This window comes from Electrona antarctica (assembly GCF_951216825.1).
Source record: "Electrona antarctica genome assembly, chromosome: 21".
NCBI lineage: Eukaryota > Metazoa > Chordata > Actinopteri > Myctophiformes > Myctophidae > Electrona > Electrona antarctica.
Window position 1 is genome coordinate 21,224,253 of NC_136802.1, and position 26,011 is coordinate 21,250,263.

General features: G+C 43.7%; 2 protein-coding genes across 5 annotated transcripts in view; both read right to left on the bottom strand.

The window, feature by feature from the left end:
- Positions 1–8,648, bottom strand: part of hdac8 (histone deacetylase 8) — a 48,886-nt gene extending 40,238 nt beyond the window's left edge. Inside the window, exons 1-7 of the mRNA XM_079491770.1 lie at positions 8,437–8,648; positions 7,852–7,904; positions 6,417–6,547; positions 2,981–3,122; positions 1,710–1,822; positions 986–1,063; positions 559–667 (exon numbers count right to left, since the gene is read on the bottom strand). Of these exons, the coding sequence (XP_079347896.1) occupies positions 559–667; positions 986–1,063; positions 1,710–1,822; positions 2,981–3,122; positions 6,417–6,547; positions 7,852–7,904; positions 8,437–8,550 (740 nt within the window). The 5' untranslated portion in view covers positions 8,551–8,648. The remainder of the gene's footprint in view (positions 1–558; positions 668–985; positions 1,064–1,709; positions 1,823–2,980; positions 3,123–6,416; positions 6,548–7,851; positions 7,905–8,436) is intronic.
- A 766-nt stretch (positions 8,649–9,414) lies between these two features.
- Positions 9,415–26,011, bottom strand: part of phka1a (phosphorylase kinase, alpha 1a (muscle)) — a 35,177-nt gene continuing 18,580 nt past the window's right edge. Inside the window, exons 20-35 of one of the 4 annotated variants that reach the window (XM_079491415.1) lie at positions 25,220–25,314; positions 24,834–24,979; positions 23,844–23,997; positions 23,114–23,272; positions 22,654–22,783; positions 17,747–17,848; positions 17,425–17,543; positions 15,973–16,008; positions 15,569–15,604; positions 15,286–15,321; positions 15,019–15,048; positions 14,207–14,251; positions 13,512–13,673; positions 12,339–12,392; positions 11,503–11,703; positions 9,415–10,816 (exon numbers count right to left, since the gene is read on the bottom strand). In XM_079491415.1, coding sequence (XP_079347541.1) covers positions 10,643–10,816; positions 11,503–11,703; positions 12,339–12,392; positions 13,512–13,673; positions 14,207–14,251; positions 15,019–15,048; positions 15,286–15,321; positions 15,569–15,604; positions 15,973–16,008; positions 17,425–17,543; positions 17,747–17,848; positions 22,654–22,783; positions 23,114–23,272; positions 23,844–23,997; positions 24,834–24,979; positions 25,220–25,314 — 1,679 coding nt within the window. In that variant the 3' untranslated portion in view covers positions 9,415–10,642. The remainder of the gene's footprint in view (positions 10,817–11,502; positions 11,704–12,338; positions 12,393–13,511; positions 13,674–14,206; positions 14,252–15,018; positions 15,049–15,285; positions 15,322–15,568; positions 15,605–15,972; positions 16,009–17,424; positions 17,544–17,746; positions 17,849–22,653; positions 22,784–23,113; positions 23,273–23,843; positions 23,998–24,833; positions 24,980–25,219; positions 25,315–26,011) is intronic. The other 3 variants (XM_079491416.1, XM_079491417.1, XM_079491418.1) reach the window with 3 other exon arrangements.

Genomic DNA, 26,011 nt, shown 5'->3' on the forward strand with positions numbered 1-26,011 from the left:
CATCATTGTAAATGAGGGGTTCCCTCAATGGTCTCTCCGAGAATTTAAATAAAGGTTGAATGAATGAATGAATTGATGCATGAGAAGTGCCGCCCATAAAAGCACAAACTGGAAGCATCGCGCTACCACATGCTGAAGGGAGAACCCACCCGTTGAAAAGACACACAAATAATGTTTGACCGCGTGACGACGACGACGCCTGTGGAAATAGACCTGTGATGTATCGAAACGCCCCGGAGCCAAACGCCAACTCACACTGGCGTGGCGTCTAACCGCCGCCGGTGTCGAGTAGTAGTAACCTTGACAAGAACAGGGGGAGGGCGGCTGTTTCGACACGTGCTGTTCGCAGACTGTGTGTAATGGCCTTAATATCCTATAAAGGTCACCCCACCTTGGTGGTCATTTATTATAACTCACTATGGGAGCATGACCCAGCTTGCTGCGGACTCTGCTTTTCTGCTTTGGCTTGTTCTTCACGTTCTGGGATGTGGCATGCTCTGTAAACCTTTTTGTGTCCTCCTACCATACATAGCAAAGACCTGGTAGAATGTGTCTTACCTAGTGAACACCTGGTAGTATCTGTCATCCTTGATACCATCCTCCATTGGAACGTTGACTGCATACCAACGACCTTTCCCGAACCCCGTGTCACACAGGCCCCCCGTACCTACAACACACGCACGCACACACACACACACACGCACACGCACACACAATATTATTGTTATATTTTTAAATCATCATTATACACAGATTATACATTATACACATCATATACACACAGCTTTGGTACTGTGCATGGATGTAAAGATTAACCACTTGTTTCATCGTACGACAAATCAGTGAAATTAGCAGATCAGCCATTTGTAGAAAAATAACTTTGGCCTATAATGACATGCTGTCCAAAGTACCGTAGGCCAGGTTAAAAGGGGTTAAATGGACAGCTGATTTGGATTCCACTGTAAAGGGCACGTCAGTCACTGACCAGGGAAGAATCCAGGAGAGAACTTGTGGAGGGACACGGTCATGACCTTGGAGGTGAAGCTGAACGCGTCTTCCACACCTGAGAAGAGGAGACCCATAACACTGGGTTATTGGATAAGGTAATGCCCGCACGCACGCACGCGCGCACACACACACACACACACACACACACACACACACACACACACACACACACACACACACACACACACACACACACACACACACACACACACACACACACACACACACACACACACACACACACACACACACACACACACACACACACACACACACACACTTGCATCAATGTCTAAACTAAAACTAGACTGACTCAGTTATAACTGCCAGGTGCAGAAAGCTCTACACTACAGTATAATCAGTTATTGTGCTGCAGACTCTGACTCAGCTCAGGCTTCACGTTCAGAGTATGGGTTTTATGCCGTTCAGACTATGGGTACGTCTCCCATTGGCTTAGAGGCAACCAATCATGAAAAAGTGTCCACTCCGGTCGCTAGAGGTAGTAGAAAATGTAGTACTGGCGCTTTTCAAGCACCTGGCAAAAATAAAACATTAACAAAGGGAAAAAAACGTATCTGTATAAAGTTGAAGGTGCACTTTTGTTTAGCAAAGGAATAAAGAAGAAAATAGTGTGTGTGTGTGTGTGTGTGTGTGTGTGTGTGTGTGTGTGTGTGTGTGTGTGTGCGCGCGTGCGTGCATACCGTCGCCGTGGTGCAGGTCTACGTCCACATATAAAACTCTCTCGTATTTCTCCCTCAGTTTGAGGATTCCCAGCACAGCATCGTTCACATAGCAGAACCCTGACGCCTCATCTCTGAGGAGGACAGAGAGGGAGAGAGACACAGAGAGAAAGATTCAGAGACAGATGTCGCAATTTCGCAAATGTCAATTATATATTATTATAACCCATTGAGACACGAGACCAGATTCTACAAATGTCTTCTAAATCATGACAGTTTTCTGTGGTTCTCAAACTATATAATGTCAAAAATGATATGTAATAGGCCGCCGATCCTCATCTGAAAATGTGTTGTTCCAGGGACCCCCCCAGAAGCAAATATTTGAGTTAACCCATTTAGGCCTGACGTCGAAATGTATTTTTTTCTGAAAAACCTCATGGTTCTCAATATTTCATGTCAAGGACGCCCACATTTTTTTGTATTTGGCCGCCGACCCCCATCTGAAAATATGTTGTTGCAGGGACACCCAGAAGCAAAGAGTTGAGTTAAAAACGGTCCCTCTGAAAGAATATATATTCAAAGATTTGCGCCACATTTTCACGATTTCTCAAAAATAGCAGATCTACAAGCTTGTGTAGCTATGAGCTCGTATATCTGCTGTTTTTCAATAGCTAAAGTATAAAATAATGGTTAATGTGGTGAAACGCTGAAGTGACACAGAACAGAACAGATGCGTTCCGGGTCTCAATCGGATAAAGACAGACGTAGAGAACACTGAACAACTCTTCTACTAACACGCAGAGAACTGTTCTACACGTTAACTCATTCCAAGTGTTTCCAATTAATTCACTCTGGGATACCGTAGTAGGCTTTATTTATCCCTCAGGAATGTGTGTGTGTGTGTGTGTGTGCGCTCAGTGATGCAAATAGCCTGCATCCTGCATCCTTAGACTCACAAAATTGAGAAAGCACGCAATCATGTCACCCTCCAGGGGTCCTGGGATGCAATGCTGTAGTCAGTACTGTACTCTAACGTCGTTGAAGTAGGACTCATAAAATGTCCCTGGCTGGGACCCAGCTAAAAGACCACCCCTGGGTCCCGGGACCCATTACATTGAAAACCTATTTACATCACTGCGTGTGTGTGTGTGAAATGAAATGATTCCCCGCCATCATTATTAAGGGGCTCAGATTGAGATGTACTGTATGAACAGAACTTCAATGCACGCGTCTTATGATTTTTACAGTTACGATCGCCACATTAACTTTATAATATATAATAAAAGACTTACTTCTTGGCGTGGTGCCAGCCCCCGGCCCAGTTGATGGCCACCTCACAGCGCTGCTCCAGCAAACACTGGGCTGCTGTGAGAGTGGCGCCGCCTACTGCCGCGGCATACTCAAATATCCCCTCCACCACGGGGCAGTCATAACCTGAGACAGACAGACAGACAGTATGACAACTTATAACAACGTTTGTGATGTAGGCCTAGTCATAATGCATTATAAGCTTGGCGGAACAGTGTAGATTGCTAATCCTTCACCCCCTCGGTTAAACTCTGAGCACTATAACTTATTTTAACTATTATTATTATACAGCATTATAACTACTAACTTAGTCAGAGTGTCTTTGTTATAGGTTGTTTGTCACGCACATTAATAAATATTTATAACAACAAGTATTATTAAGCCTTATACGCATTATAGATACAACCTTCAAGTAAAGTGTATGCAGTGCATGTCCCCTCACTTCAAGGGGACTTAATATCCATCTAGCTATTTCTCTACTTGTAGAAAGAGAGACAAACAAGTCAAGCTGGAACAAAGGATGAGTTATAATTGAGTTATGCTCGACCAAAAATAGCACATCATCACAACACATTGCGAAGCTCTGGCGCACGATGACACTGCACAACTGAGTGTAAGTTCAGGCTTAAAGGTGAGTCAGGAAATGAGGAGGAGGCTGCAAGACAAGACACATAAGACACTCACATAGACAGGAAAACAGAATCAGACAGACAGGCAGAGAGAGAGAGAGAGAGAGAGAGAGAGAGAGAGAGGGGAAAGGGAGGTGTAGACGACAAGGAAGGATGGGAGGTCATACAAGACAGAGGTGTGGAAAGGAAGAGAGTGAGAGAGAAAGTCCCAAAACAAAGGAAGGATGGCAGAGGGTGGAGCGATGGAGAGAGGAACAGAGAGAGAGAGAGAGAGAGAGAGAGAGAGAGAGAGAGAGAGAGAGAGAGAGAGAGAGAACTGATGGGAAACATAACATGAACAGACATACAGATGAGGGGGGTGGGGGGTTACTGGCAGAATGATGCGTGTCTAAAGTTAGATACTCTGGCATATAATAATATAAGATAGGAAGAGACGCCCGGCCCGCCGTCCAATAGCAACACACTACGTCGGTGGGATAGTGGGTCGGGTCGGGTCACGGTGCTGGGTAAGGTTCTGTGTGAAAGCCCCGCCGGGCCGCGGCAGACAGGAAGACGGGCGGAGTGGATCTGTCAGTGAGGCGTTGTGCCAAACAATAGAGGACACTCTCTGACACGCGCCGTCTTTAGGACCAGAGAGAGAGACGTGTGGAGGGCGTGGAGAGAGGACAATGGGACTGACAGACAGTTTTGGGCAGCGTGTTCCTTCCTGGGGAGTTCCTCTCTCTACGTCCGTACAATGTGATGTCAATGAACGAGACAGAACAGTATCAGGGAGCGTGAAGAAGAAAAGAGAGAAGAATTCATAACTCAGTATTTAATCTCAATAGGGATACATACAATATATAATATAAAACTATGGGGTCACAGTTTTTGAGCGGCGCTAGCACCTCCTATGCCCAGCTTTCCGGGTTTGTGTGAACACAAACATTGGCTTGTGATTGGCTGATGACCCCATAGCTTGTGACTGGCTTGTGATTGGCTGAGCAAAGTACATATTGGAGATAAAAGTGAGGGCAGAAAAGTGAAGTCGGAAAAGTGAGGATGCAAATTGTGATTGGCCAGAATGACATGTACAGTATGGTATGGTGTATGTATGGTGATAAGAGCGCCCCTCACTTCACAGTTCACACAGGTGTGATTTCATTACGTCAGACATTACGTCAGACCACAGCTGATCAGTCTATATAAGACCCCTACACCACTCAGTTCACACGGGTGTGATTTTTTTAAAAGTCCATAGACTTGGCTGGTGACAGGGAATTTATAATTAGGCTCTAAACAAATATTGCCATGCATTGGAAGGTAGCGTTGTAGTCGAGTCCACCTAAAGCCATGCATTGGAAGGTAGCGTTGTAGTCGAGTCCACCTAAAGCCATGCATTGGAAGGTAGCGTTGTAGTCGAGTCCACCTAAAGCCATGCATTGGAAGGTAGCGTTGTAGTCGAGTCCACCTAAAGCCATGCATTGGAAGGTAGCGTTGTAGTAGAGTCCACCTAAAGCCATGCATTGGAAGGTAGCGTTGTAGTCGAGTCCACCTAAAGCCATGCATTGGAAGGTAGCGTTGTAGTCGAGTCCACCTAAAGCGAGTCCGAGTCGAGACCAAGTCCGAGTCCGAGTCGAGAGCGGACTGGAGACAAGTCAAGGACTCGAGTACTACAACACTATAGCGCCCCTCAATAAACAGTGCCAGCCCATAATAGTGATATATTTTTCGGACGTTTAGTCTCGCCACACACCAATTCAGTCTTGGTGGTACGCCTAGACTGAACTGGTCTGGCGGAATCACATTTACTCAATGCACATCAATATTGTCAAGACACATACTCAAGACTCATTTGTTCCAAATAGCATAATACTGTTTAAGTTATGTTATGTATATTATTGATCAAAACTGTGGGATGGATACTTTGGCCATGACTGGATGATATACGGTAAATCATAACATTTATGTCACCAATCTGATCATTTATCTGGCTGAAACATCCTGTTTTTATGTTATTCAGTGAGAGAATAGAACCTACATCTACAAAAGGAGAAGTTTCACCCATCTGTTTCATCATCAACATGTCAGCACGATTTAGCAACCAGTGTTACAGTGACCTCTGCTGTCCACAATGTGCTACTGCATACTAAGGGATTACTCGACTCTCAAGACAGATATAATGTTGGATCCAACAATGTTCAAATGGCTCTGCCTAACAGTCTGTACTTCGGAAACTCTGAAAATGAGCAGAAAATAAAGCAGAAGTGCTGATTTCTCCCCACTTCTAATTCACCTGTGCAGTCACGTTACATCTGTAAATAACCTCTACTGAAGCATAACTAAATAAATAGCTGCTTTTCCCCGCAAAAAATATGACAGCTTCTAGTTCTCTTTTTTTTCACAGATTCTCTCTAGGGTTCGAAGATTGCTTGAGAGACTATGGGAATACTAACTAACTACTTTCTCCATCACAAAATTCCTCTATTTCCCAAATCATCTCTTCCTCTCTTCCTAGCCTTCAGAGGAAATGTGGAAACGGGCAAACGGCTACTACATTCCACACATCTTGTGGACTCTGCAGTCCTGTGGTATGTTATTTACTTTACATCAAGGCAAAGCTTGCCAGGTCTTTCACCTGTCTTTCGATTGTGTTCCGGCTTGGATCAATCAATGGAACTAATTGTTTAAATTCGTATGTATCTGTATCACAATTACACTCATTATCACTTATCAATTAATTATCACTCATTCTCCCACAGGTATGGGATTGGCTGCCGTTGCCTATATGCCAGGCTAATCTCTCTCTTACCCAGGCCGTAGTCAGTAGACTGGGGGTCGTCGTTGTCTCCGTCCTGGCTGATCTTATGCAGGTGCTCCAGGTAGGCGTCTGTGTGGAACTGGGCCATCTCCTCGATGGTGGCAGCACGAGGCTTCACGATACTGACAGGGAGAGAGAAGAAGCAATGTTGAAACCTTGTAAGTGTAAGGCCCAAAGTGTAAGGCCATCCATGATGTGCTCGTTGGTTTGAGGAACTATTTTGTGTTTTGGCTCACTGATGCTTCAGCCATGTCCCATCATGTCACAATTCACATAATTGGCGCTGTCGGGCAGAGACCAAAACCAGCAGGTCCAAAACCATTACTTTTCAGTGAAAAAAAACCCACATCTGTGTTCCAATGGATTACATGTAGTTATTATGTAGTCACAATTTAGCTCTTTTCAATAATTTTCCATTGGTTAAATATTCATTAGGCCCACACAGACAAATCAATGAAAAAATAACAGGTCTACAGCACACATTGAGCTTATACTGTAGATTTTGCTATTTCCCTTTACCCTAAATGACTAAATACTAATTGTAATTCAGCCTATCCAAATTATTTCAGTTTACGCTCCATTTGAAGTTAAATTATTTTTTTTACTGCACAAAGATGAGAGAATAATTTCACTTTAATTAACTCTATACGAATAGCTGTACTCAAATAGTAAATGGTGCATTACTATAGCACCTTTATCCAAGGCGCTTTACATTTGTGTATTACATTCACCCATTCACACACACATTCATACACCGATGACAGGGGAAACCATGCAAGGCACGAACCTGCACATCGGGAGCAATTATAAATAGTACATAGTACAGTACTCAAATTGTAAAGAATAGCACTATTTGCTGTTTACAGCTGTACTGAAATGATACAGAATAGTACTATTTGCTGTTAACAGCTGTACTCAAATAGATATCCCTTGAATGCCAGTCACATTTACATTTTAAGATTTTACTGTTTCCTTTTAAAGCTCTACATGGTCTGGCACCAAGCTGCCTAGTTGAGCTGCTAAATCCTTATGTGCCTGCCTGAGTGCCTGTAGCCTGAGCCTGATGTGGCTCTACTGGTTGGTGACAAAGGGTGACAGCCAGGGCCTTAAGTTTGACATCAAGGCACCTGGACTCTGGAACAGCCTGCCAGAGGACCTCAGGTTGGCTCTGCTCAATCATTTTTAAATCTCTTGAAATTAAATAATCAATTGTTTACCAAAAAGCAATTGTAATCCCCTAATGCTTTGTTTTAATTACATTGTTGTTCTGATTGTTTAGATTTCACTATTCTTGTTCTATTCTTGTTTTATTTATACGATTCATTGTATTTCTTGTATCTGTACAAATACTTTGTAACCCTGACAGGTGCTATATAAAAACGTTATTATTATTATTACTATTTAAATAACAAATCATAATACTCACGTCATATGGTCCAGCAGACCGTAGGCTTCTATCAGTGAGTGGACCATGCTGGCCTGAAAAGAATCACAACAGTGCTGGTTAAAGGACACTTATAAGGCAAAAGTAAACGAATAATAAATAAGAGTGGACTGGATACAGACTTTTTGCAGTATACACAGAATATTACAGGAACAACCAGGAGCATACAGAAAGCACAAACCCCCACCTGTAGGACCTATAGCTCCACTTGTGTATGGCGTTTTCATTTTAAAATAGTTCTTTATTAATAGTTGTTAGATGTGCACTTTTGATGACACATTGGAACTATCCCATTGAGCACTTCTGCATTCCATTGTTACAGTGGGAGTCAATGCTAGTGACGCCACTCTCTTACTATTCCACTCGGGTCATACAGCATGGAATTGTGGACAAAATCGTATTCAACGACAGCTTTGGTCGAGAGGCTGAATCTCATCATGGTCCGTGGCTCAAATGCCGAATAAATAATGGGCCTTGTCGCCTTGATATGAAAAAGGTTGGAAACCACTGGTATACATTAGTATTATTATAATTTGGTCCCTGCATGCAGCATCTCATTCAACTCACCCTGTTGGGGACTTTACTAAGAGAGTCGCAGGTTTCTATGTAACCTGGACTGTACACGTAGCAAACCTTCCGTTTGACAGGACTGTCATTGTCTCCGTCTCCTTGACAACTCATTGACACTGGTCTGGATAAACAAACTAATAATTCATATAAAAATAGAGTATGATAAAAGAAAGGAGCTACAGTCCCTTGTCGTTTTTTCCTTTTCCCTCTTGGTGTTTCACCATCAACAGTCCGCCACGGAACAGGTTTTGCTGATAATTAGGCCCCCCTGGTGGAAAATGCTTTCACATCCAAATGTATACTTATGTTATCTTTATTTTTTTATGTGCATACAAATACCAATTTTAATATTTATGATAGATATGTCTTTCTTAAATATTCATATTTAAGCTTGTAACTCCAAGTTGCGAGTTACCGTGTTAACGGTCGGACATTTAGGCGCGAGGCATTATGGGTCTTGTCGTTCTTTTAAGTTTCCAGGCGACTTTTTACATACATATATCTATGACTTTTTAGGCAAAGATCTGGTGCAGGAAAATACAAATGCAATCCCATTTAATCCTCCTCAAATACAATCCGTTTCTTCGGAGTGTGCCACCCATAACCACATTAAAAGTACAGATAATTTTAGCAGCCTAGGTAAAATTGAAGATCATGTCTGGGGTTCTCTCCTGATGGTATCAAATTGTTATCCCAACCTGAAAATGTATTTTCTGATTACTAAAGCATATAGTGACTGAACAAACACTATAGCAAATTGTTACTCTCAAACTATGATATGAAACTATCAAAAAGATATTACTTACACTTATGGCACCTTTGATTGTTAAGTATAGGGCCAAACAATTGAGATATTTGTCATTTAACACAAATAGAAGTTCAAAATCAATCAACACCCTCCTTTATATACTCTATGGTCAACACTGAGAGGGACCACAGGACACACATGGATTCAATCAGAAAGTTAGTTATGCAAGTGGTTTAATTACCCATCGTGAACGTAAAACATATTTTTTCATACAACAGCAAAATGGACGTTTTATATTATATTCACACACAAAAAAAACAGTGATATTGCATTTCAAAGTGCATCAATGTTAAGGCATTCAAGGTCTACATTGTCTCTCGAACAGAATCAGAGGTACAGTAGGCTATACACTAACTATGCATACAGTTATATGCATGTAAAGACTAGCCTCCCACTTCAGCATAACAATGATCTTTCTATTGTTTTTGTAACTATTTTAGACATAATTACAGTCTAGGAGGTACAGTACAGGGCTACGTAGAAGGTAAACTGTCCTCTAGGTCACAGCGGTTCCCAACCTTTTCTAGATCAGGCTCACGCTTGAAAAAGCATCTGCGGTCCATTTTATTATAATGTTCAATCAAATCGAGTCAGATTTTGATAAACAGTCGCCATCATACTAGCATACTGTACATGTAATGTAACATCATATTTATCAGTATCATAGTGATGACTCATCTAATGCTATATTATCATACAAATCGTAGAGTTTTGCAATACCCTCGCGAGCCATAGGTAGGAATCGCTGGACTAGGAGGTAAACTACGAACAGTCTGGTACAGCAAACAATAGCATACCCTTACCCTTAATTAAGGTACAGTGTTTAATGGTAACCCATTCATTAAGCGTAACAGCACTACAGTGTTAGTTTGTCTGTCTCCGTCAGTCTGTGATCCCGACGGCTGAGGTTTCTGCCTGAGCTGCAAAGACAAAATTGGTCTACATTTGTACGTTAATGCTCACATCTCTACGTTTAGAGTGGAAGGGACTACAGTAAGACTACTGTTTAAGGAAGATACTACGTTCAGTTCACAACCAAACCCTTTTAGCGTAAGATATGTGTTGCAGTTAGGCCAGAAATGTATTAAACAAACAATCCAATAGTATACAGGAAAACATAGGCAACCTTATGCCCAATTCATAATAGAAGACCTAAAAGGTCTGTTATTTATTTCCAGGGTGTGACGCCATTGTGAAACGGAGCATAAATAACACTTTAGACCTTTGAGTGCACACATACATGTTTTTGCCTCCTTCTGTGTGTGTGTGTGTGTGTGTGTGTACCCATGCATGTGTATGAATTTGCGTCCCTTTGTGGTTGTAATAGCATGTCCCCATTTCTGTGTCCGTCTTCGTGTGTGTGTGTATTTTCGGTCCCTCTGTGCATGTCTCTTCTCACTGCATTATACATGCACCGCTAGGCAGGAAGTCCTGAACGTAAACGGCTACAGCCTTGGTGAGGTAGGTCATACTGCCAAAGCGGCCACTGGGGGCGCTGTCATACAAGAGCCTACACACTCCCGTGGAAGGGTCCCTCTCCAGAATGTGCTCTTCTGCACCCAAGTCTACCTGCGGAGGGAGGGAGGGAGGGAGGGAGGGAGAGTGAAAGATCACCGTAAGAGACATGGGAGAGAGAGAAAGAAGAATTTAAGTATTTTTATCTTAATGTATTGTACATTAGGGCTGATTATAATTAATAACAATTTTCATTATCAATTAGTCTATTTGTATTATTTGATTAGTCTCTTGAGACAGTTTTCCCTTTGTTTTGCAGATGGGTTCCCAGATTGTTATTTGATTAACCTATGGGTTATCGTTGGTCGTTGGATAAGATTTTGTCCACAATTCCATGCTGGACGGGCAAACAATTCTTGTTTCTTGTTAGCAGTGGAAGCCGAGGATTACAGCTTAGGCAATTTAATTGGCACCGGGTGAAAAATGGGTTACAAAATCATGGGATAAAAATGTAAAGAATCAAAATAACAATTATTTTATACATTCTGTAATTGTGTAGACTTCTTGTAAATTAAGTAATGCAGATGTTTAACCAAAATGTAACTCTTGAGAGCGTAAAAAGAAAAAAGGGTTTATTTTACGGTCTCAACTGAGAGACTTAAAGATCTATAAGGGTCCATTTGGTTAACAACTCTCCATCAGCATTAGCTGGGGACCACCTGGAAGCCCCTCAAGGACCACTGACTGGTGGTCCCCGGACCCCCCTGGTTGGTTGAGACCCACTGCCCTATAGTTTGGACCTGATCTTTGTGGAACATGTCGTTGGCGATGTGCACGATCTTCTCCACGTGGATGATGCTGCCGATGCTCTGGATGTCCACGTCGGCCAGCATGGTGAGCACCAGGATGGCCTCCACCAGCAGCTGTCTGTACTCGGGCTGGGGCACGCGGTTCAACACCGTCTCCACGTGCACCGAGAACTTGATCTCCTCCGGAGTCATCTGGTGGTGGAGGACATGGAGAGAGGATGAAGACACAGTGGTTCCCAACCATTTTAATTTCAAGGACCCCCAGGCTACATTTAATGGCATTTCTATCTCTGGGACCACAATTTACATTGTAAAATGAATGTTAATTTAACTCTGAGAGTGTACAAATGTAACGGGTCCATTTTGTACACTTTCTGAGTTACAGACCCATAAGGGTCCATTTTGTTCCAAACTATCATTTAGCTGGGGACCTCCTGGAACTCCCTCAAGGACCCCTGGGGGTCCCCGGACCTCACTTTGGGAAGCACTGATGTACAACATTCTGGACAGGGAGGCAATCTACTAGTGTATATTTTGGCAGCCTAGGACATGTACATAGGTTGGTTGTAAGAGGCTTCCAACAACTTGGTATGCCAAAAAAGCAGCTAAATGGCAGGCAAAATGTTGTGCAATCTCTTCTACTATTCTACAAATATGGCAAAGACGCTGTTACTTGTACCCCTGAAGGATGTGTGGGTATTTGTCCAAGATTTGCTGACTGCAGTGCACCTTGCAAATATTTGGGTCTCTTATGTGGACAAAAATATTAAAGTGTGTGTGTGTGTGTGTGTGTGTGTGTGTGTGTGTGTGTGTGTGTGTGCAGGTACCTCTTTAGTGGTCGAAGAAGGAAGAACAAATCCCTCTATGGAAAGTCCGTGACACTAGGAGACACAATATTAACAGGGTCAATATGTACATAAAAGGTTTTACATTTGATTGTATGAATGATAATCACATTTGCACAGATCGATTTCAAATTGTGATATTGTCTGAACTGGTCTTTAACTGATAAATAATATGAACATTTCTGCAAAATAAATAGTTTGTATCAAACTATTAATACAGTTGATGCCTTTCAGGCTTAGTTGTAGATCAGCTGCCTACTGGTAATCAGAATGTCACCAGTTCGCCTCCAGGCCCACCAATGTTTACACGTCAAAGTGTCCCTGAGCAAGACCCCATCCCCCTCCCCTCCGTGACCGTCTGCCTTCTGAGTAGCCATCAGCTGCGTAAAACAGACTATGTGCGGGAGTGATTCATTAATCCTGCTTCCATTGGATTTCTGACCACTCCCGCCCGCTCTAGCAATGATTTCATTTTTGATTAAGTCCCATTTAGTCCCGCACCATCCCACAATTCTATCGTTTAGTCCCACTGAACCAGCAATATTTCCATTGAGATCGAAAAACATTACATTTACCCAAACAGTTGCTGAGATTGAGCAGGCATGTACGAGAGAGGGGTTGTTTATTGCGTAAACTCTGTATCTGGATCATTGCGGATGCAGGATTTTGCGGGGCCCGCTGGTTGTGTCTTGACCGCCTGTTCACGCCCGCAGGTATTTAAATACCGCCCGCGACATTTGCGTTGGGTTCCGCGAAAGCCTCGGGATCCCGCTCCCGATGCAGGGCTTTAACCCATTCTGGGCGGGAACCCCTTTTGGTGTTTTAATTTAAGCATTATGTTATACTTTAGCTATTGAAAAATAGCAGATCTACAAGCTCATAGCGCGGCAGTGCCGCGCTACGAGCTTGTAGATCTGCTATTTTTGAAAAATCGTGAAAATGTGGCGCAAATCTTTGAATGTATATTCTTACGTTTTTAACTAAAATCTTTGCTTCTGGGGGAGGTCCCTGGAACTACATATTTTCAGATGACTAAATACAGATAATTCTGGGGATCCTTGACATGAAAAAGGATGATTTAGAAGACATTTGTAGAATCGAGCTCATGTCTAAATGGGTTCAAACAGACAACATGGTGCATGTGAAGAATTTCACCTTCTGTAAGATCTTCCAGACTTTCTTGTAGAAGCCCACAGGGACTCGGTTCAGCGCTCCGTCCAGACGCCGCCGGCGCAGCCACTGGCCGTGCCTGATGTCCCTGGCGACCGGTCCACTCATCGGGCTGTCCAGAGACTCTATGGAGGGTAGCCTGTACCTCTGGATGGGGTGAAGAGAATTAGAATTTTGCCGTGGCTTCCTTTTAACCACTTGACAGTGGCCTTGTGGTTAGAGTGTCCGCCCTGAAACTGGGAGGTCGGGGGTTCGATTCCCGGCCGGGTCATACCAAAGACTGTAAAAATGGGACCCAATGCCTCCCTGCTTGGCACTCGGCATCAATGGGTTGGATTGGGGGTCAAATCAACTAATGATTCCCGAGAGGGCGCACGCTGCGGCTCACCGCTCCAAGAGATGGGTAAAATGCGGAGAACAAATTTCACTGCGGTAACGTGTGTGACTAATCGTACGACTTTGGACATGTAGTTATGTCCAAGTGGTACATGTAGTAACATTTTTTTTCCCCAAAAAATTGTAGATCTACTGTACAACTGTTGCGAGCTTGTAGCTCAGCCACATTCGCTGTTCGTCATAAGTGTCCAGAGATAATACAATTATTTTCCAAATATTTGCTTCAAATTTAAACATGCCGCAAAGAAATGCTACAAGTGTGTTGGTGAGAGGTTTCTTCTTACCCCAGATTCAATGTTATCAATGTCCAGCATGTGGGGGGTTAAGCTCTGAGGGGGAGGGAGAGAGACAGAAACAGAGGAGGGGGGGGACAAATACAAAGTAATTAATTAATAAAGAAATAAAAGTGAAGGTAGATTAAATCTTCACTTTCTAACTTGAATAGCCTACCTGGGATTCAAACCCAGGTACCTTGTCGGGTGAGTTAATACAGAAATCATTCTGTTTATTGCAGAGGATAATATTGAGCTTCATGCATGCAATAACACTTGTCAACCAGCAGATGTCCTACCTGACCACAGGACCTGTGTTTCTCAATAGAAGATCAACCACATTCACCACAGTTGTAAATGATATTGCATTAACATATCATACCGATAACCACTTAATATAGCACCCAAACACCCAGTGGAGTGAGAAATTAACAGAATTGTGACTTTTCTCATGCAGTCAAGTTGGTTAACCCATTTAGACCTGAGGGCGATTAAAAAATAAAATAAAAGTCTAATATAACAACGTATAGGTGTTCCAGGTCTAAATGGGTTGCAACATTAGGAGTGGAACGTGAGACATTTCAGGCTCAAGTGTGTCATTACAGAAATCACATGAAAAAAAAATCACATAAAAAATAAACATAAATGTGATTCATTCAATTACACTATTCTGTTCAAATACGTGGCGAGTAGTAATGATATTAATTAATTGTGTGCCAACCAACACCGATAACAACCATCCGGTAAACACAGTAGCCTTGTGATAATTTGACATGTTTTGGTGAATTAACACCGAGTGTTAACAAAAGTGTCATCGCCTTCACCTTACGATGGACTGTTGTGGGATAGTCCAGCTGAAACATAAATGCAAACAGCCTTTCATTCACCATTCATAAAACAAATTCACACGCACACTAAATTCATAGATCGGAGAACCAAACAAAACTACGGTAACATGATCAAAGCTAGAGTGCTAAGAGCTTCTTCTGGAGTGACAAATGCCAAGAAATGACAACATAAATGATTGAGTGAGTGATCTATATATATCTTTTTGTGAACCTTATCTCCATCAATATAATCATCATGATCACCTTTACGGGCTCCGCCAAAGACAACCTGTGTTCCATCTGCAATGAAAACACCACACTCCGTTAGATGATGTTTACCCGCTACGTTACTGCCATTTATTAAAAATATATTGCCTTTCATTATTTTGTTACTAGTAGGTATCCGATTACATTGGATTCCAACCACAATCAGTTAATTCCGATTGCTCACCACCAATAACACCCCACCCCCACCCCCACGGTCAAGGTGAAGCATTTATCCAATAAAATGAATGTTTACCACCACCTATAAGAGGATCAACATCACCTTATATGCATCCGTTAAAGCCAGCCTCTGTTCCATCTTGAGCAGAAAAACAGTTTTAAAACAAGTTTAATCCCATCACTGGCAGTCTGACCCGTTCACAATGCTGACAATGTAACCCCAGGTGACTTAATTAAGACCTGTAATAAGTCATTTTCGATACAAAACAAAAGATTGCAGAGCCGTTTAACCCATTAAAACCGGGAAAGCATTCGTGTCATTTTAGATCTTTCCGTTGGCTATTCAAAAATAGATATACAAGCTCTGCTATTTTTTTACATTTCTTCTTTTTTTTTTTACACAAATCTTCTCTTTAAAATGTCTTTAATATTTTTGTAATATTATTATAGCTATTCTAGTGTCCCAGAATCTGCTTCCAATCTCTAGTTCTGTTCCCTTCGATATACCTTAAAGCGGTCCGCCAAAGAAAACCTATGTTCCATCTGCAATGGAAAAGCACATTTAATTTACAACTTCACAGTTCACACAACGTTCCTCTACATCAGGGGTTCTCAACCCGTGGGTCGCGACCCCTCGGGGGGTCGCCAAATTATTTTGGGGGGTCCCCAAATAATTAACTCCCCCCCCTTTTTTTAATGCAACTGAATGGCTGGAAAATGGAAATGAAGAGTTTACATATAGTACACATAGTACTTGCATACACCTTCCCAAATGATTATATCTGGTTTCAGTATTTATTTATGGTGTGTTGTCTCTATTATTAAGGTTATTGTAGCAGTCAATTTATATTGGGGGTCAGGAGGGGCGGGGCGGGGGTCCCGAGACGTTGCCAAAGCATTTTCGGGGGTCCCGGCCAAAAACGTTGAGAACCCCTGCTCTACATTCCATGTGAAGAGAATCATAGTACTGTGTTGGCACAGTACTGTATATTATTACACATACTGTACTCGGCAAGCCATCACCCATGTAGATGATTTCATCAGAATTAAAACACGGTTTAAAATTACATCCAGGGTGAATTAACACCTAGACACTAGCCCGTTCGGTTTTTCATTCTTGAACTAGTCCATACCTAGGCATGCGTTTGCCCCAACTACGTACTTGCAGATTTCTGGGGAGTTGGGACTTTCCAAAAATGCTAATAAACAGCCTAAAATGGGGGGAAATTGGTAGGGAGCTTTGTCATGCATGCACTAATCTAATACTCTAGTTGTTCCTCCTCATTGCTTACTGATATCATTGTCACCTTACTGATATCCGGCAGAGAAACTATTTGCTCCAGCTGCAAAGAGAAGTCCGTTTGACAGCAAGGGTGAGTGAGGTTACAGTCTGTCTCTTTGTGAGGTTACAGTCTGGTTACAGTGAGGTTACAGTGAGGTTACAGTCTGTCTCTTTGTGAGGTTACAGTCTGGTTACAGTGAGGTTACAGTCTGTCTCTTTGTGTCACAGTGAGGTTACAGTCTGTCTCTTTGTGTCACAGTGAGGTTACAGTCTGTCTCTTTGTGTTTGACAGCGAGGGTGAGTGAGGTTACAGTCTGTCTCTTTGGGTGAGTGAGGTTACAGTCTGTCTCTTAGGGTGAGTGAGGTTACAGTCTGTCTCTTAGGGTGAGTGAGGTTACAGTCTGTCTCTTAGGGTGAGTGAGGTTACAGTCTGTCTCTTTGGGTGAGTGAGGTTACAGTCTGTCTCTTTGTGTCACAGTGGCAGTAGAAAAGCATTCAGTAGCTCTAGTTAAGGCTGGGCAATATTACCCCAAAACAATATCTCGATTGCACACACAGGAAAATATGTGAAAAAGACAGGAAGACAGAGTCATTATGAGAAAGATGCAGAGAATGTGTGAAAGAGAGCGGAAGACAGAGTTGTTAAAAGACAGAAAGAAAAGAAAAATGGTCCTTACCATTTTCATGTCACTTTTCAGTTTGCTGATGCCAGCTCTCTCACTCTTGGTGGCTCCAGTGTGGCCCATTTGATGGATGGAGATTGAAGTACCGACACCATCAGTATCCATCTCTCGAACTGCAGGAGAAAAAACCACAAACACATTTAAACACACCCGGTTCAGGCTACAGTATACACACACAGCATCACATTTCATTGGATATAGTCAGATCTTTCCACTTGTATCGACGAGGGTTGATTAAATGAGACTGATTATTTTGTATGATGTACGAGACATGTGATTGGTTATGTTGTACGAGACATGTGATTGGTTGACTGACCGCTCTTCTGCACGCCAAACTCTTTCCCACTGAGGATGTGATGAAGAAGATTCTTCAACTCTGACGGACTGAGACTCATCAAGCTCTCCGTTGCCTCCTCTCCTGTTAAACACACACACACACACACACACACACACACACACACACACACACACACACACACACACACACACACACACACACACACACACACACACACACACACACACACACACACACACACACACACACACACACACGTCAACAATTCTGCCATCACTTAGGCTCTGTTCAGATTTTGATTGATTGATTGATTGAAGAATTTATTAACAGTTTGCAGAATTACAGTACATTTCAAGCACAAACTCAATACAAATGCTGTTAACTGTGAGTGGACGACCCAATTAAGCATTACACTTGTTTCCAACAGGGTCCACCATGTTCAAATCATCAAAACATTTAGAGACGTACAAATAGACACTTCTATAGACAGAACAGGAATTCATCAAAAAGGAGGTAAAAAGGGAAAAGAAATATATACAGTGAGGGGAAAAAAGGGGGGGGGCGGGGGGGGGATTCAGATTTTACGGGGGCCAGTTTCGAATTGCAGCCATCCGTAGGTGCCCTTTGAGAGCGGTTTTGAAGGAGTCAAGGGATTCGCATGTCTTAATGACAGTTGGTAGGGCGTTCCACATTTTGGTGGCATAGGAGCGAAAATAATTTAGTCCCTTGTTTGTGCCGAATCTGGGTTGTACATGGTTCGTTGCACTCCCTCTGGTGTTGTGGGTGTGGACTTCGTTAACATTAAGGAAGTATCTAGACAGGTACATGGGTATCTTGGTGGTGTATCGAATCTTGTGGACCAGACCCATTGCAAGTTGCTGTACTCTGTCGTCGACCCTAAGCCATTCCAGCCTGTCGAAGTGGGCAGGGGTGAGGTGGGTTCGGGGGGCTAGATCAAGTAGGAGCCTGACCAGTTTGTTTTGGGAAGTCTGGAGCCTGGTTTTAAGGGCCTTTGAGGTGCTGTGGTACCAGGAGGTGCATGCATAGTCAAAGAAACCCTGTACAAGGGCTCCTGTTAAGGTGTTTTTGTTGACCAGTGAGGAGATCCTGTAGAGGAATCTTGTTCTATGGTTGACTTTTTTGATTACGTTGGTGGCCATTTTATCACCGGAAAGATTAGCCTCCAGGATGGAACCTAGGTAGGTAATTTCATCTTTACGTGTGATAACATTGTCACCCACTCTAACCAAGAAGCCATTTGCCTTGCTGAGATTACTAATAGAGCCAAAGAGAATGGATTCAGTTTTTCCCAGGTGTAAAGATAGTTTGTTATCAGCGAGCCAGGTGCAGATTCTACCGAGTTCAGAGCAGAGGGCATTTTCAACCTGCAGTTTGTCCCTGTCCGAGACCAGCAGTGCTGAGTCATCTGCGAACAGGAACAAGTTGCAGTCACAGGCTGAAGTCATGTCGTTTACATATATTAGGAACAGTAGAGACCCTAGTATGCTTCCTTGTGGAACGCCACAGCTCACTGGGAGGGGGGGGGACAGTGTTCCGTTCACTTCCACCATCTGTTCTCTCCCCTCCAGGTAGGATTGCATCCAGCTCACTGATGTGCTATCGAAACCAATTGCTTTTAGCTTGTTAACCAGTATGGAGTGGTTCACGGTGTCAAAAGCCTTTTGGAGGTCCAGCATGACCATGCCGCAGTATTTGCCAGCGTCCACCTCTTGTTTGATGTGGTCGCTCAAATAGAGAAGGCATGTGTCAGTGGAGTGGGATGTTCTGAAGCCAGATTGGAACTCGTACAATAATTTATTAGTGGCAAGATACTTTTCAACCTGTTCATAGACTATTTTTTCCATCACTTTCGAGATGGAACTAAGAATAGAAATAGGGCGGTAGTTGCCGGGGTCTAATTTACTCCCTTTCTTGTGCAAGGGGGTTACTTTGGCCAGTTTGAAATCTTGGGGGACCTGTCCCTGTTTGATGGAGAGGTTTACTATGTGGGTGATGATTGGAGCTATAGAGATGGCTGAGTCTCTGAGAAATTTGGAGGGAATGTTGTCATGGCCTGTGGCCTTGTGGGGTTGGAGGGCACTCAGTTTCTTAATTATCTCATCAGTTGTTACCATAACTAGTTTAAAATCGTCTTTACAAACACCTAGGTTTTTGTAGAAGGTTGTAATGTGCTCTACACCAAAGAGCCCAGAGTGGGAGGGCAGTTTGTTAACCAGAGTTGTTGCTATGTTTGTAAAGAAGATATTCAAGTAGTTGGCCACATCAAGGTTGTCAGTGATGAGAGTGTTGTCAGATTTGATGTTTATGTTCGAAAATCTGGTTTTTAGTTTCTGACCATAGCTTAGTTGATTGTTTAGTAGCTTCCAGAGCTCATGAGGATTGTTTTTGTTTTCCTGAGCTTTATCATTAATGAAGTTACTTTTAGCTGATTTGGTCATGGCAGTTACACTGTTTCGTAGTTTGATTCGTTGTGTATTTAGGTTGTTCAAACGAGCTTGGCGAACACTGTCGAAGCGCTTGGCTAGCTTTGACTTGCATTTTAGAACTTCAGAGCATTTTTTGTCTCTGGCTTTCATTGCAGCCAGTATGTCCGAATTCATCCATGGTTCCGAGCGGGTTTTGCCCCTGGTGGTTCTCAAAGGAGCCATGTTGTTCAGTACTGATGTAAATTTGGTTTTGAAGCCAAGCCAAGCTTCTTCGACAAGTGTGCTTTTAAGCTCATCGGACCAATCCAGACTCTCCAATACTTGGTTAAAGACCTCACTAGAGTAGGTTTTGAGGTCCCTTGATATGACTGTTTTGTGGCAGCCGGTCTTAAGTTTTTGTATTTTGCGGGTACAGAATATCATAAAATGATCACTAAGCCCACATACAATAACCCCTTTCTTGGAGATTCTGGATTTGTCCGAGGACAGAATGAGATCAATGACAGTTTGAGTAGAATCACACACTCTAGTGGGTTGGGTAATTAGCTGACTGACACTATGTAGATCACAGAACTTACTGAATGACTTAAACACAGGTGCTTCCTTACGTTGCATGTCTGTATTGTAGTCGCCAATCAGGATTTTCTCTACACATTCCTCCTCAGCTAAGCACCCCTCAAGTATATCATAGAACCCATGTTGGTCAGGCGGTCTGTAGACGGTGCCCACTAATACTGATTTAGCCTTTTTGAAAATTAATTCAACCCACACAGTTTCAATTTCATCATGCTGGCCTGTAAGTCAGTACGAGTAACATATTCAGTGTCTTTGTGAATATACATACACACGCCGCCACCATGCCTGTTTCTGTCGTTTCTGATCAAAGAATAGTTCTCTATTTCAACTTCTGGGTCTTTGGTTGACTCATCAAGTTTGGTTTCAGAGAAGCTAATGATGTTCGCCTTACCGCATTGAAACATATGCCTGATTTCAGCCATTTTGGGTCCAAGGCTGTTGATGTTCAGGTGAAAGATATGAAGTCCGTTGGCTCTGACTATGGTGCTTATTTCCTCCGTGGTGAAGTAGGGAAGCGGAGGGCCATTGTTGATGTCTGTAGAAGCCGCGGGTTGCCGTGGGGGGAGGGTGGGGGGTGTGTGGGGGTCGTCGTGGGGTGGCGGGAGTGGGGGATGGGGTCCCTCGTCCAGGTTTGTTGAGGGCTCTGGTGGGGCCGATTGAGCCATGGTGTCGACCGGAGAAACAGCAGAAATAGCAGGTAAAGTATCACGGTGTCCGTCTCCAGCCGCTTTGTCCCCCTTGGTTGGATGTGGAGACTCTTCATGCCTGTAGATGGTGGTGTTGTCCGTGTCTTTTGCCTCGACTGCCGCCGATGTAATATCACTCCGCCTGCTGTTGTCTGGGACGCGCTCGGCTCTTGCGAAAGTAGAATCCACAGCCGGGACATCAGCGTGTATATCCAGCATGGGTGTGCAGGTTGGCTGGTGGTGAGGAAGGATGCCAGCGGTGTTGTTGTTGTTGGTCGTCGCCTGGCTGGTCGGCATTGGTGTTGTTGTGTCGATGGTGATTCCTTTGTTCTCTCCGGTTACTTGTCCACTCCGGAGCCGTCTTGCCATTTGTCGTGTGTTCACGGGACCAGGGTTACTCTCGATGTCGCCAGACAGTAACAAAATAATGAGAAATTCCTTTGTTCAGACTGCAGGCAAATCCGAATTGATTCTCAAATCTGATCTTCCAAGACTGACCGCCTATTATTGTTATTTGCAAGTGATCAGATCAGATGTGTGTTCTATTCAGACATCGCCCACCAATCTGCATTGGCGGCTGTGATAATTAAGATGTACCTACTGTGTAACTACTGTACTGTATATACTGTAGGTGTCAGCAATGCTTACCTTATACTCGTGTCAGGATGTCGCTTGCCAATCTACAAGCTCTCATCGCAACGCGTTGTGAGCTTGTGGATCGGCTAGTTTGTGCAAGCGACGCCGTCGTGTGGCTGACTATAAATCAGGCCTCAGTGTCCAGACTGAGACACGTCATTAGAGGTCAGGTTTAAATTGTATTTCAATCCACCTACAGGAATGTGGTTAATATCTGATGAGTTTTTTTTGTTTATTTGCTGTTCAGACTTGATAAAAACATTTGGATTCCCATCTGGGTAGACCAAAAATGTAATCTGTGGTTGGTCATCTGCATCTCACTTCAAGGGAAAGGCTCGCTCGAGGACAGTCTGGAAGAGTTGAGGAATGTACTGTGTCTGGGTGCAGTGCAAACGGACACGTTTCTGCGTCTGTGTTAGAACACTGACAAAGGCCTGCGCGCCAAAACGTGTCTGTTTAGTTTGACTGCTGCTGCGGATCCTAAATCATTATTAAACAAGACTCCTAAGACTACTACAGAGAGTGCGGAGTGTATATTCCTTTCTAGTCATCTTCACCACGATCCACGTGTCCTTCTTACCAGAGCAGTGGAGTGACTGGGCCAGCTCGGTGGTCATCACCTGGATGATGAGACCAATCCTCAGTCTGGACATCTCACTGAACAGGCTGGGCTGAGTCCGGATGTTCATGGCCAGGAACACCATGATCTCCTAACAGGCAGACAGATAGGTAGACAGTCAGACAGACAGACAGACAGACGGATGAATGGAAGTTTGGGAATTCATTATGAAAGAAATTATCATTGGAACTATTGTTTTGATGGTGGCTCAGGGGTAGAGTAGCCAGTGGGGAACGCAGGGTTCCCAGTTCGATCCCGGGCTCCCCCAGAGTTAATCTCAAGGTATCCTTGTGTTTTGGGGTCTTCAAAATAAAACTCCTGGCTGCACCCGGAGGCACTGAAGGGACTACAGACTGAATCAACGCTGACAGTAAACAAGTTAATAGCCTGAAACGGTCCCTCCATCAGTGAGTGACCTCACCTGTGTGAGTATAGCTATAGTGATGTTGTTTTCGCTGGCCTCGTCGATGAGCTTGACCAGCTGGTCGGGAGGGATGGGGGCGGTGATGGTCTTCTCTCTGGGCTCCGGAGGCAGACCCACTGTCAGGTGCTTCTGGTGGGCCAGCAGGTCAGAACAGGCCTGGAGGAGGAAGAGACCACAGCTAATGACACAGAGCGCTGCATGGGGATATTACATGAATCATAACCTGCACAAGGATGGCAAATACCGATGAGAAATACAATATTTGACTCTTAGATGTAGTGGAGTAGAAGTAAAAGTATAGAAAATTGTAAATACTCCACTAAAGTAAAAATATCTCAAATTTGTACTTACTTAACACCACTGCCTATGTGTATTTGTACTAACTGTAGTCTGTATGTGTAATAGTCATGATAAAAACTATTCATTACTGTCCAATTGAAAGCAGGAAGGCCTCTGTGTCATTTTCGATTTTAGAGTTGGCTATTCAAAATCATCAGATCTACAAGCTTGCGGCGAGAAGCGACGCTGCAAGTTTGTACAGCTACTATTTTTCTTTATGTATGGGGGTCCCTGGCAGAAAACATTTTCAGATGGGGAGGTCCGTGGCCAAATACATATAATTTTGGGGGTCCTTTTTCGGAGAACCACTGATTTTAGAAGGCATTTGTAGAATGGGCCTCAGGTCTTTGTGGTTAAGTGAATAATGTTCCCGTGTGTTTTTACGTACCCAGTCTAGCTCTTCCACCTTCTTCCGCAGCATGCCAGAGATCATCCTGATCAGACCCCAGTGTTTGAGCTCTCCTGCCTTCTCATACAGGTCAGTCAGCAGAGAGCGCACCGTGGAGCCTTTACCGTGCATGCACGTGTCCCAGTCCATACCCCTGCACGCACACACACACACACACACACACACACACACACACACACACACACACACACACACACACACACACACACACACACACACACACACACACACACACACACACACACACACACACACACACACACACACACACACACACACACACACACACACACACACACACACACACACACACACACACAAAGATCATTGATCAACGATAACACAGTGTCAGTTTCGCCGTGTTGAACATGAGTGATGTGTTGAATGTCAAGCCCTGTTCATAAGGAGGGATTTTGACATTCATCAAAATCACTCTGAAAGTGAAGAAGATACCAGACGGCCGCTCGCTTCGTTCGGGTCGCCCTGTTCGTGCCGCGCCTGTTCGCACAAGTTCTCTTCTTTGCATTGATTTTGAACGTAATCGCGCTGGTGTGGTGTGGAGGACTTGGCCTGGAAACCAGACAAATCTGCCACTAACAACAAAGCCCTCTTCAGATTAGTCTGGCCCCGCTCGGGTGTGATTGGTGCCCCCAAACTTATGGAGCACCAATCAGGGCCCAGTATGCAAATATGGGTCGGGTTTATCACCAGAGGCATTTCTCTTTAATCCGTGCCTTGGAAATGGAGGTTCCACACAGAGATTCCAGACTAATATCTCTGCAGTAATGTTTTGTGATATATTCATACTGTAGTTACTCTTACAGTTATCGTTCTGGGTGAGGAAAGGCCTTTAGTCTCGTTGACTGCTGGGCAAACAGTGACATTTCAAGTGGTCTGTTTGGGTTCAGAAAAGTCTGGATTATGTCAAGAAGAACAGTTAGTGGCATTCTCATGAAAAGGCTGACTGACTTGTCCTTGAAGAGAATGTAGAGTATGTCAGCCTGGTCCTGCAGACTCTCTGCGTCCTTCAGCAGCTCAACCAGAGCCTTGTAGTCTATGGCTCCGCTGGCATCTCTGGGTATGTCACTGTCCGTGGAGATCACTACTGGACATGTCTGCAAGAAGACAGACAAACACCACGATGACCATATGACATCAGATCTACTACTGGTCATGTCTGCAAGAAGACAGACACCACGATGACCATATGACATCAGATCTACTACTGGACATGTCTGCAAGAAGACAGACAAACACCACGATGACCATATGACATCAGATCATATGGCGCACGCACGCACACGCGCACACACGCACACACGCACACACACACACACACACACACACACACACACCTGGTTCTCTTGTGGTATAGGGTCATCCGCCAGATTGAGGCTGAGCGAAGAGTGGCGAGTACGGAACATCCTGTTTGGCAGGTACATGTTCACTTCTGAGAGAGAGAGAGAGAGAGAGAGAGAGAGAGAGAGAGAGATAATGACAAAAAGAATGAGAGAAATCCATCCATTCGTCCGTCTCTCAAGAGTTAAATGAACACTGTGGATATTACAGTGTAGATTGGGGTCAGATATGACAAACAAACAAAAACAAATGTATAAACGTCGGTCCGTGGACTAATGTGTGTCGACTGTGGGTAATTGAAATTAAGGTTGATAGGGTTGGAGGTTATGAGTGACACCCTGGTAAATAAGCGGGACATGTGCTGCAGTGAGAGCTTTGCTGGTCCGAGTGGATCAAAGCGGACAGCAGTGCGTGGCTGAATGTGGGGCTCACAGGCGGGGAGAACAGACACTGGATCCTCATCCATGACAGCTTGTTTGTAAACAATTCATACGTTTCAGGTAAGGAATAGGCCATGTAGTTGCTCAATCTTAACTAATTTTACACCTACAACTGCAAATTAAAAACTTTGTCATCAATATCTGCTGGAACTTAAGTTCCATACAGTAGATTTTCTTCTGTGGTGTTGACTATATACATGTATGCTTAATGTTCAGAGCATAGCACACAAAGCGCCAAGGCTTGGCTTTCCGCTGTTTGCGATGTGTCAGAGTTGGACTTTTCTCAACTTTAACCCTTGCTTTTGTTTCGCTTTCACCTGTCACTCCTCTCTATAGACAATGAATTGA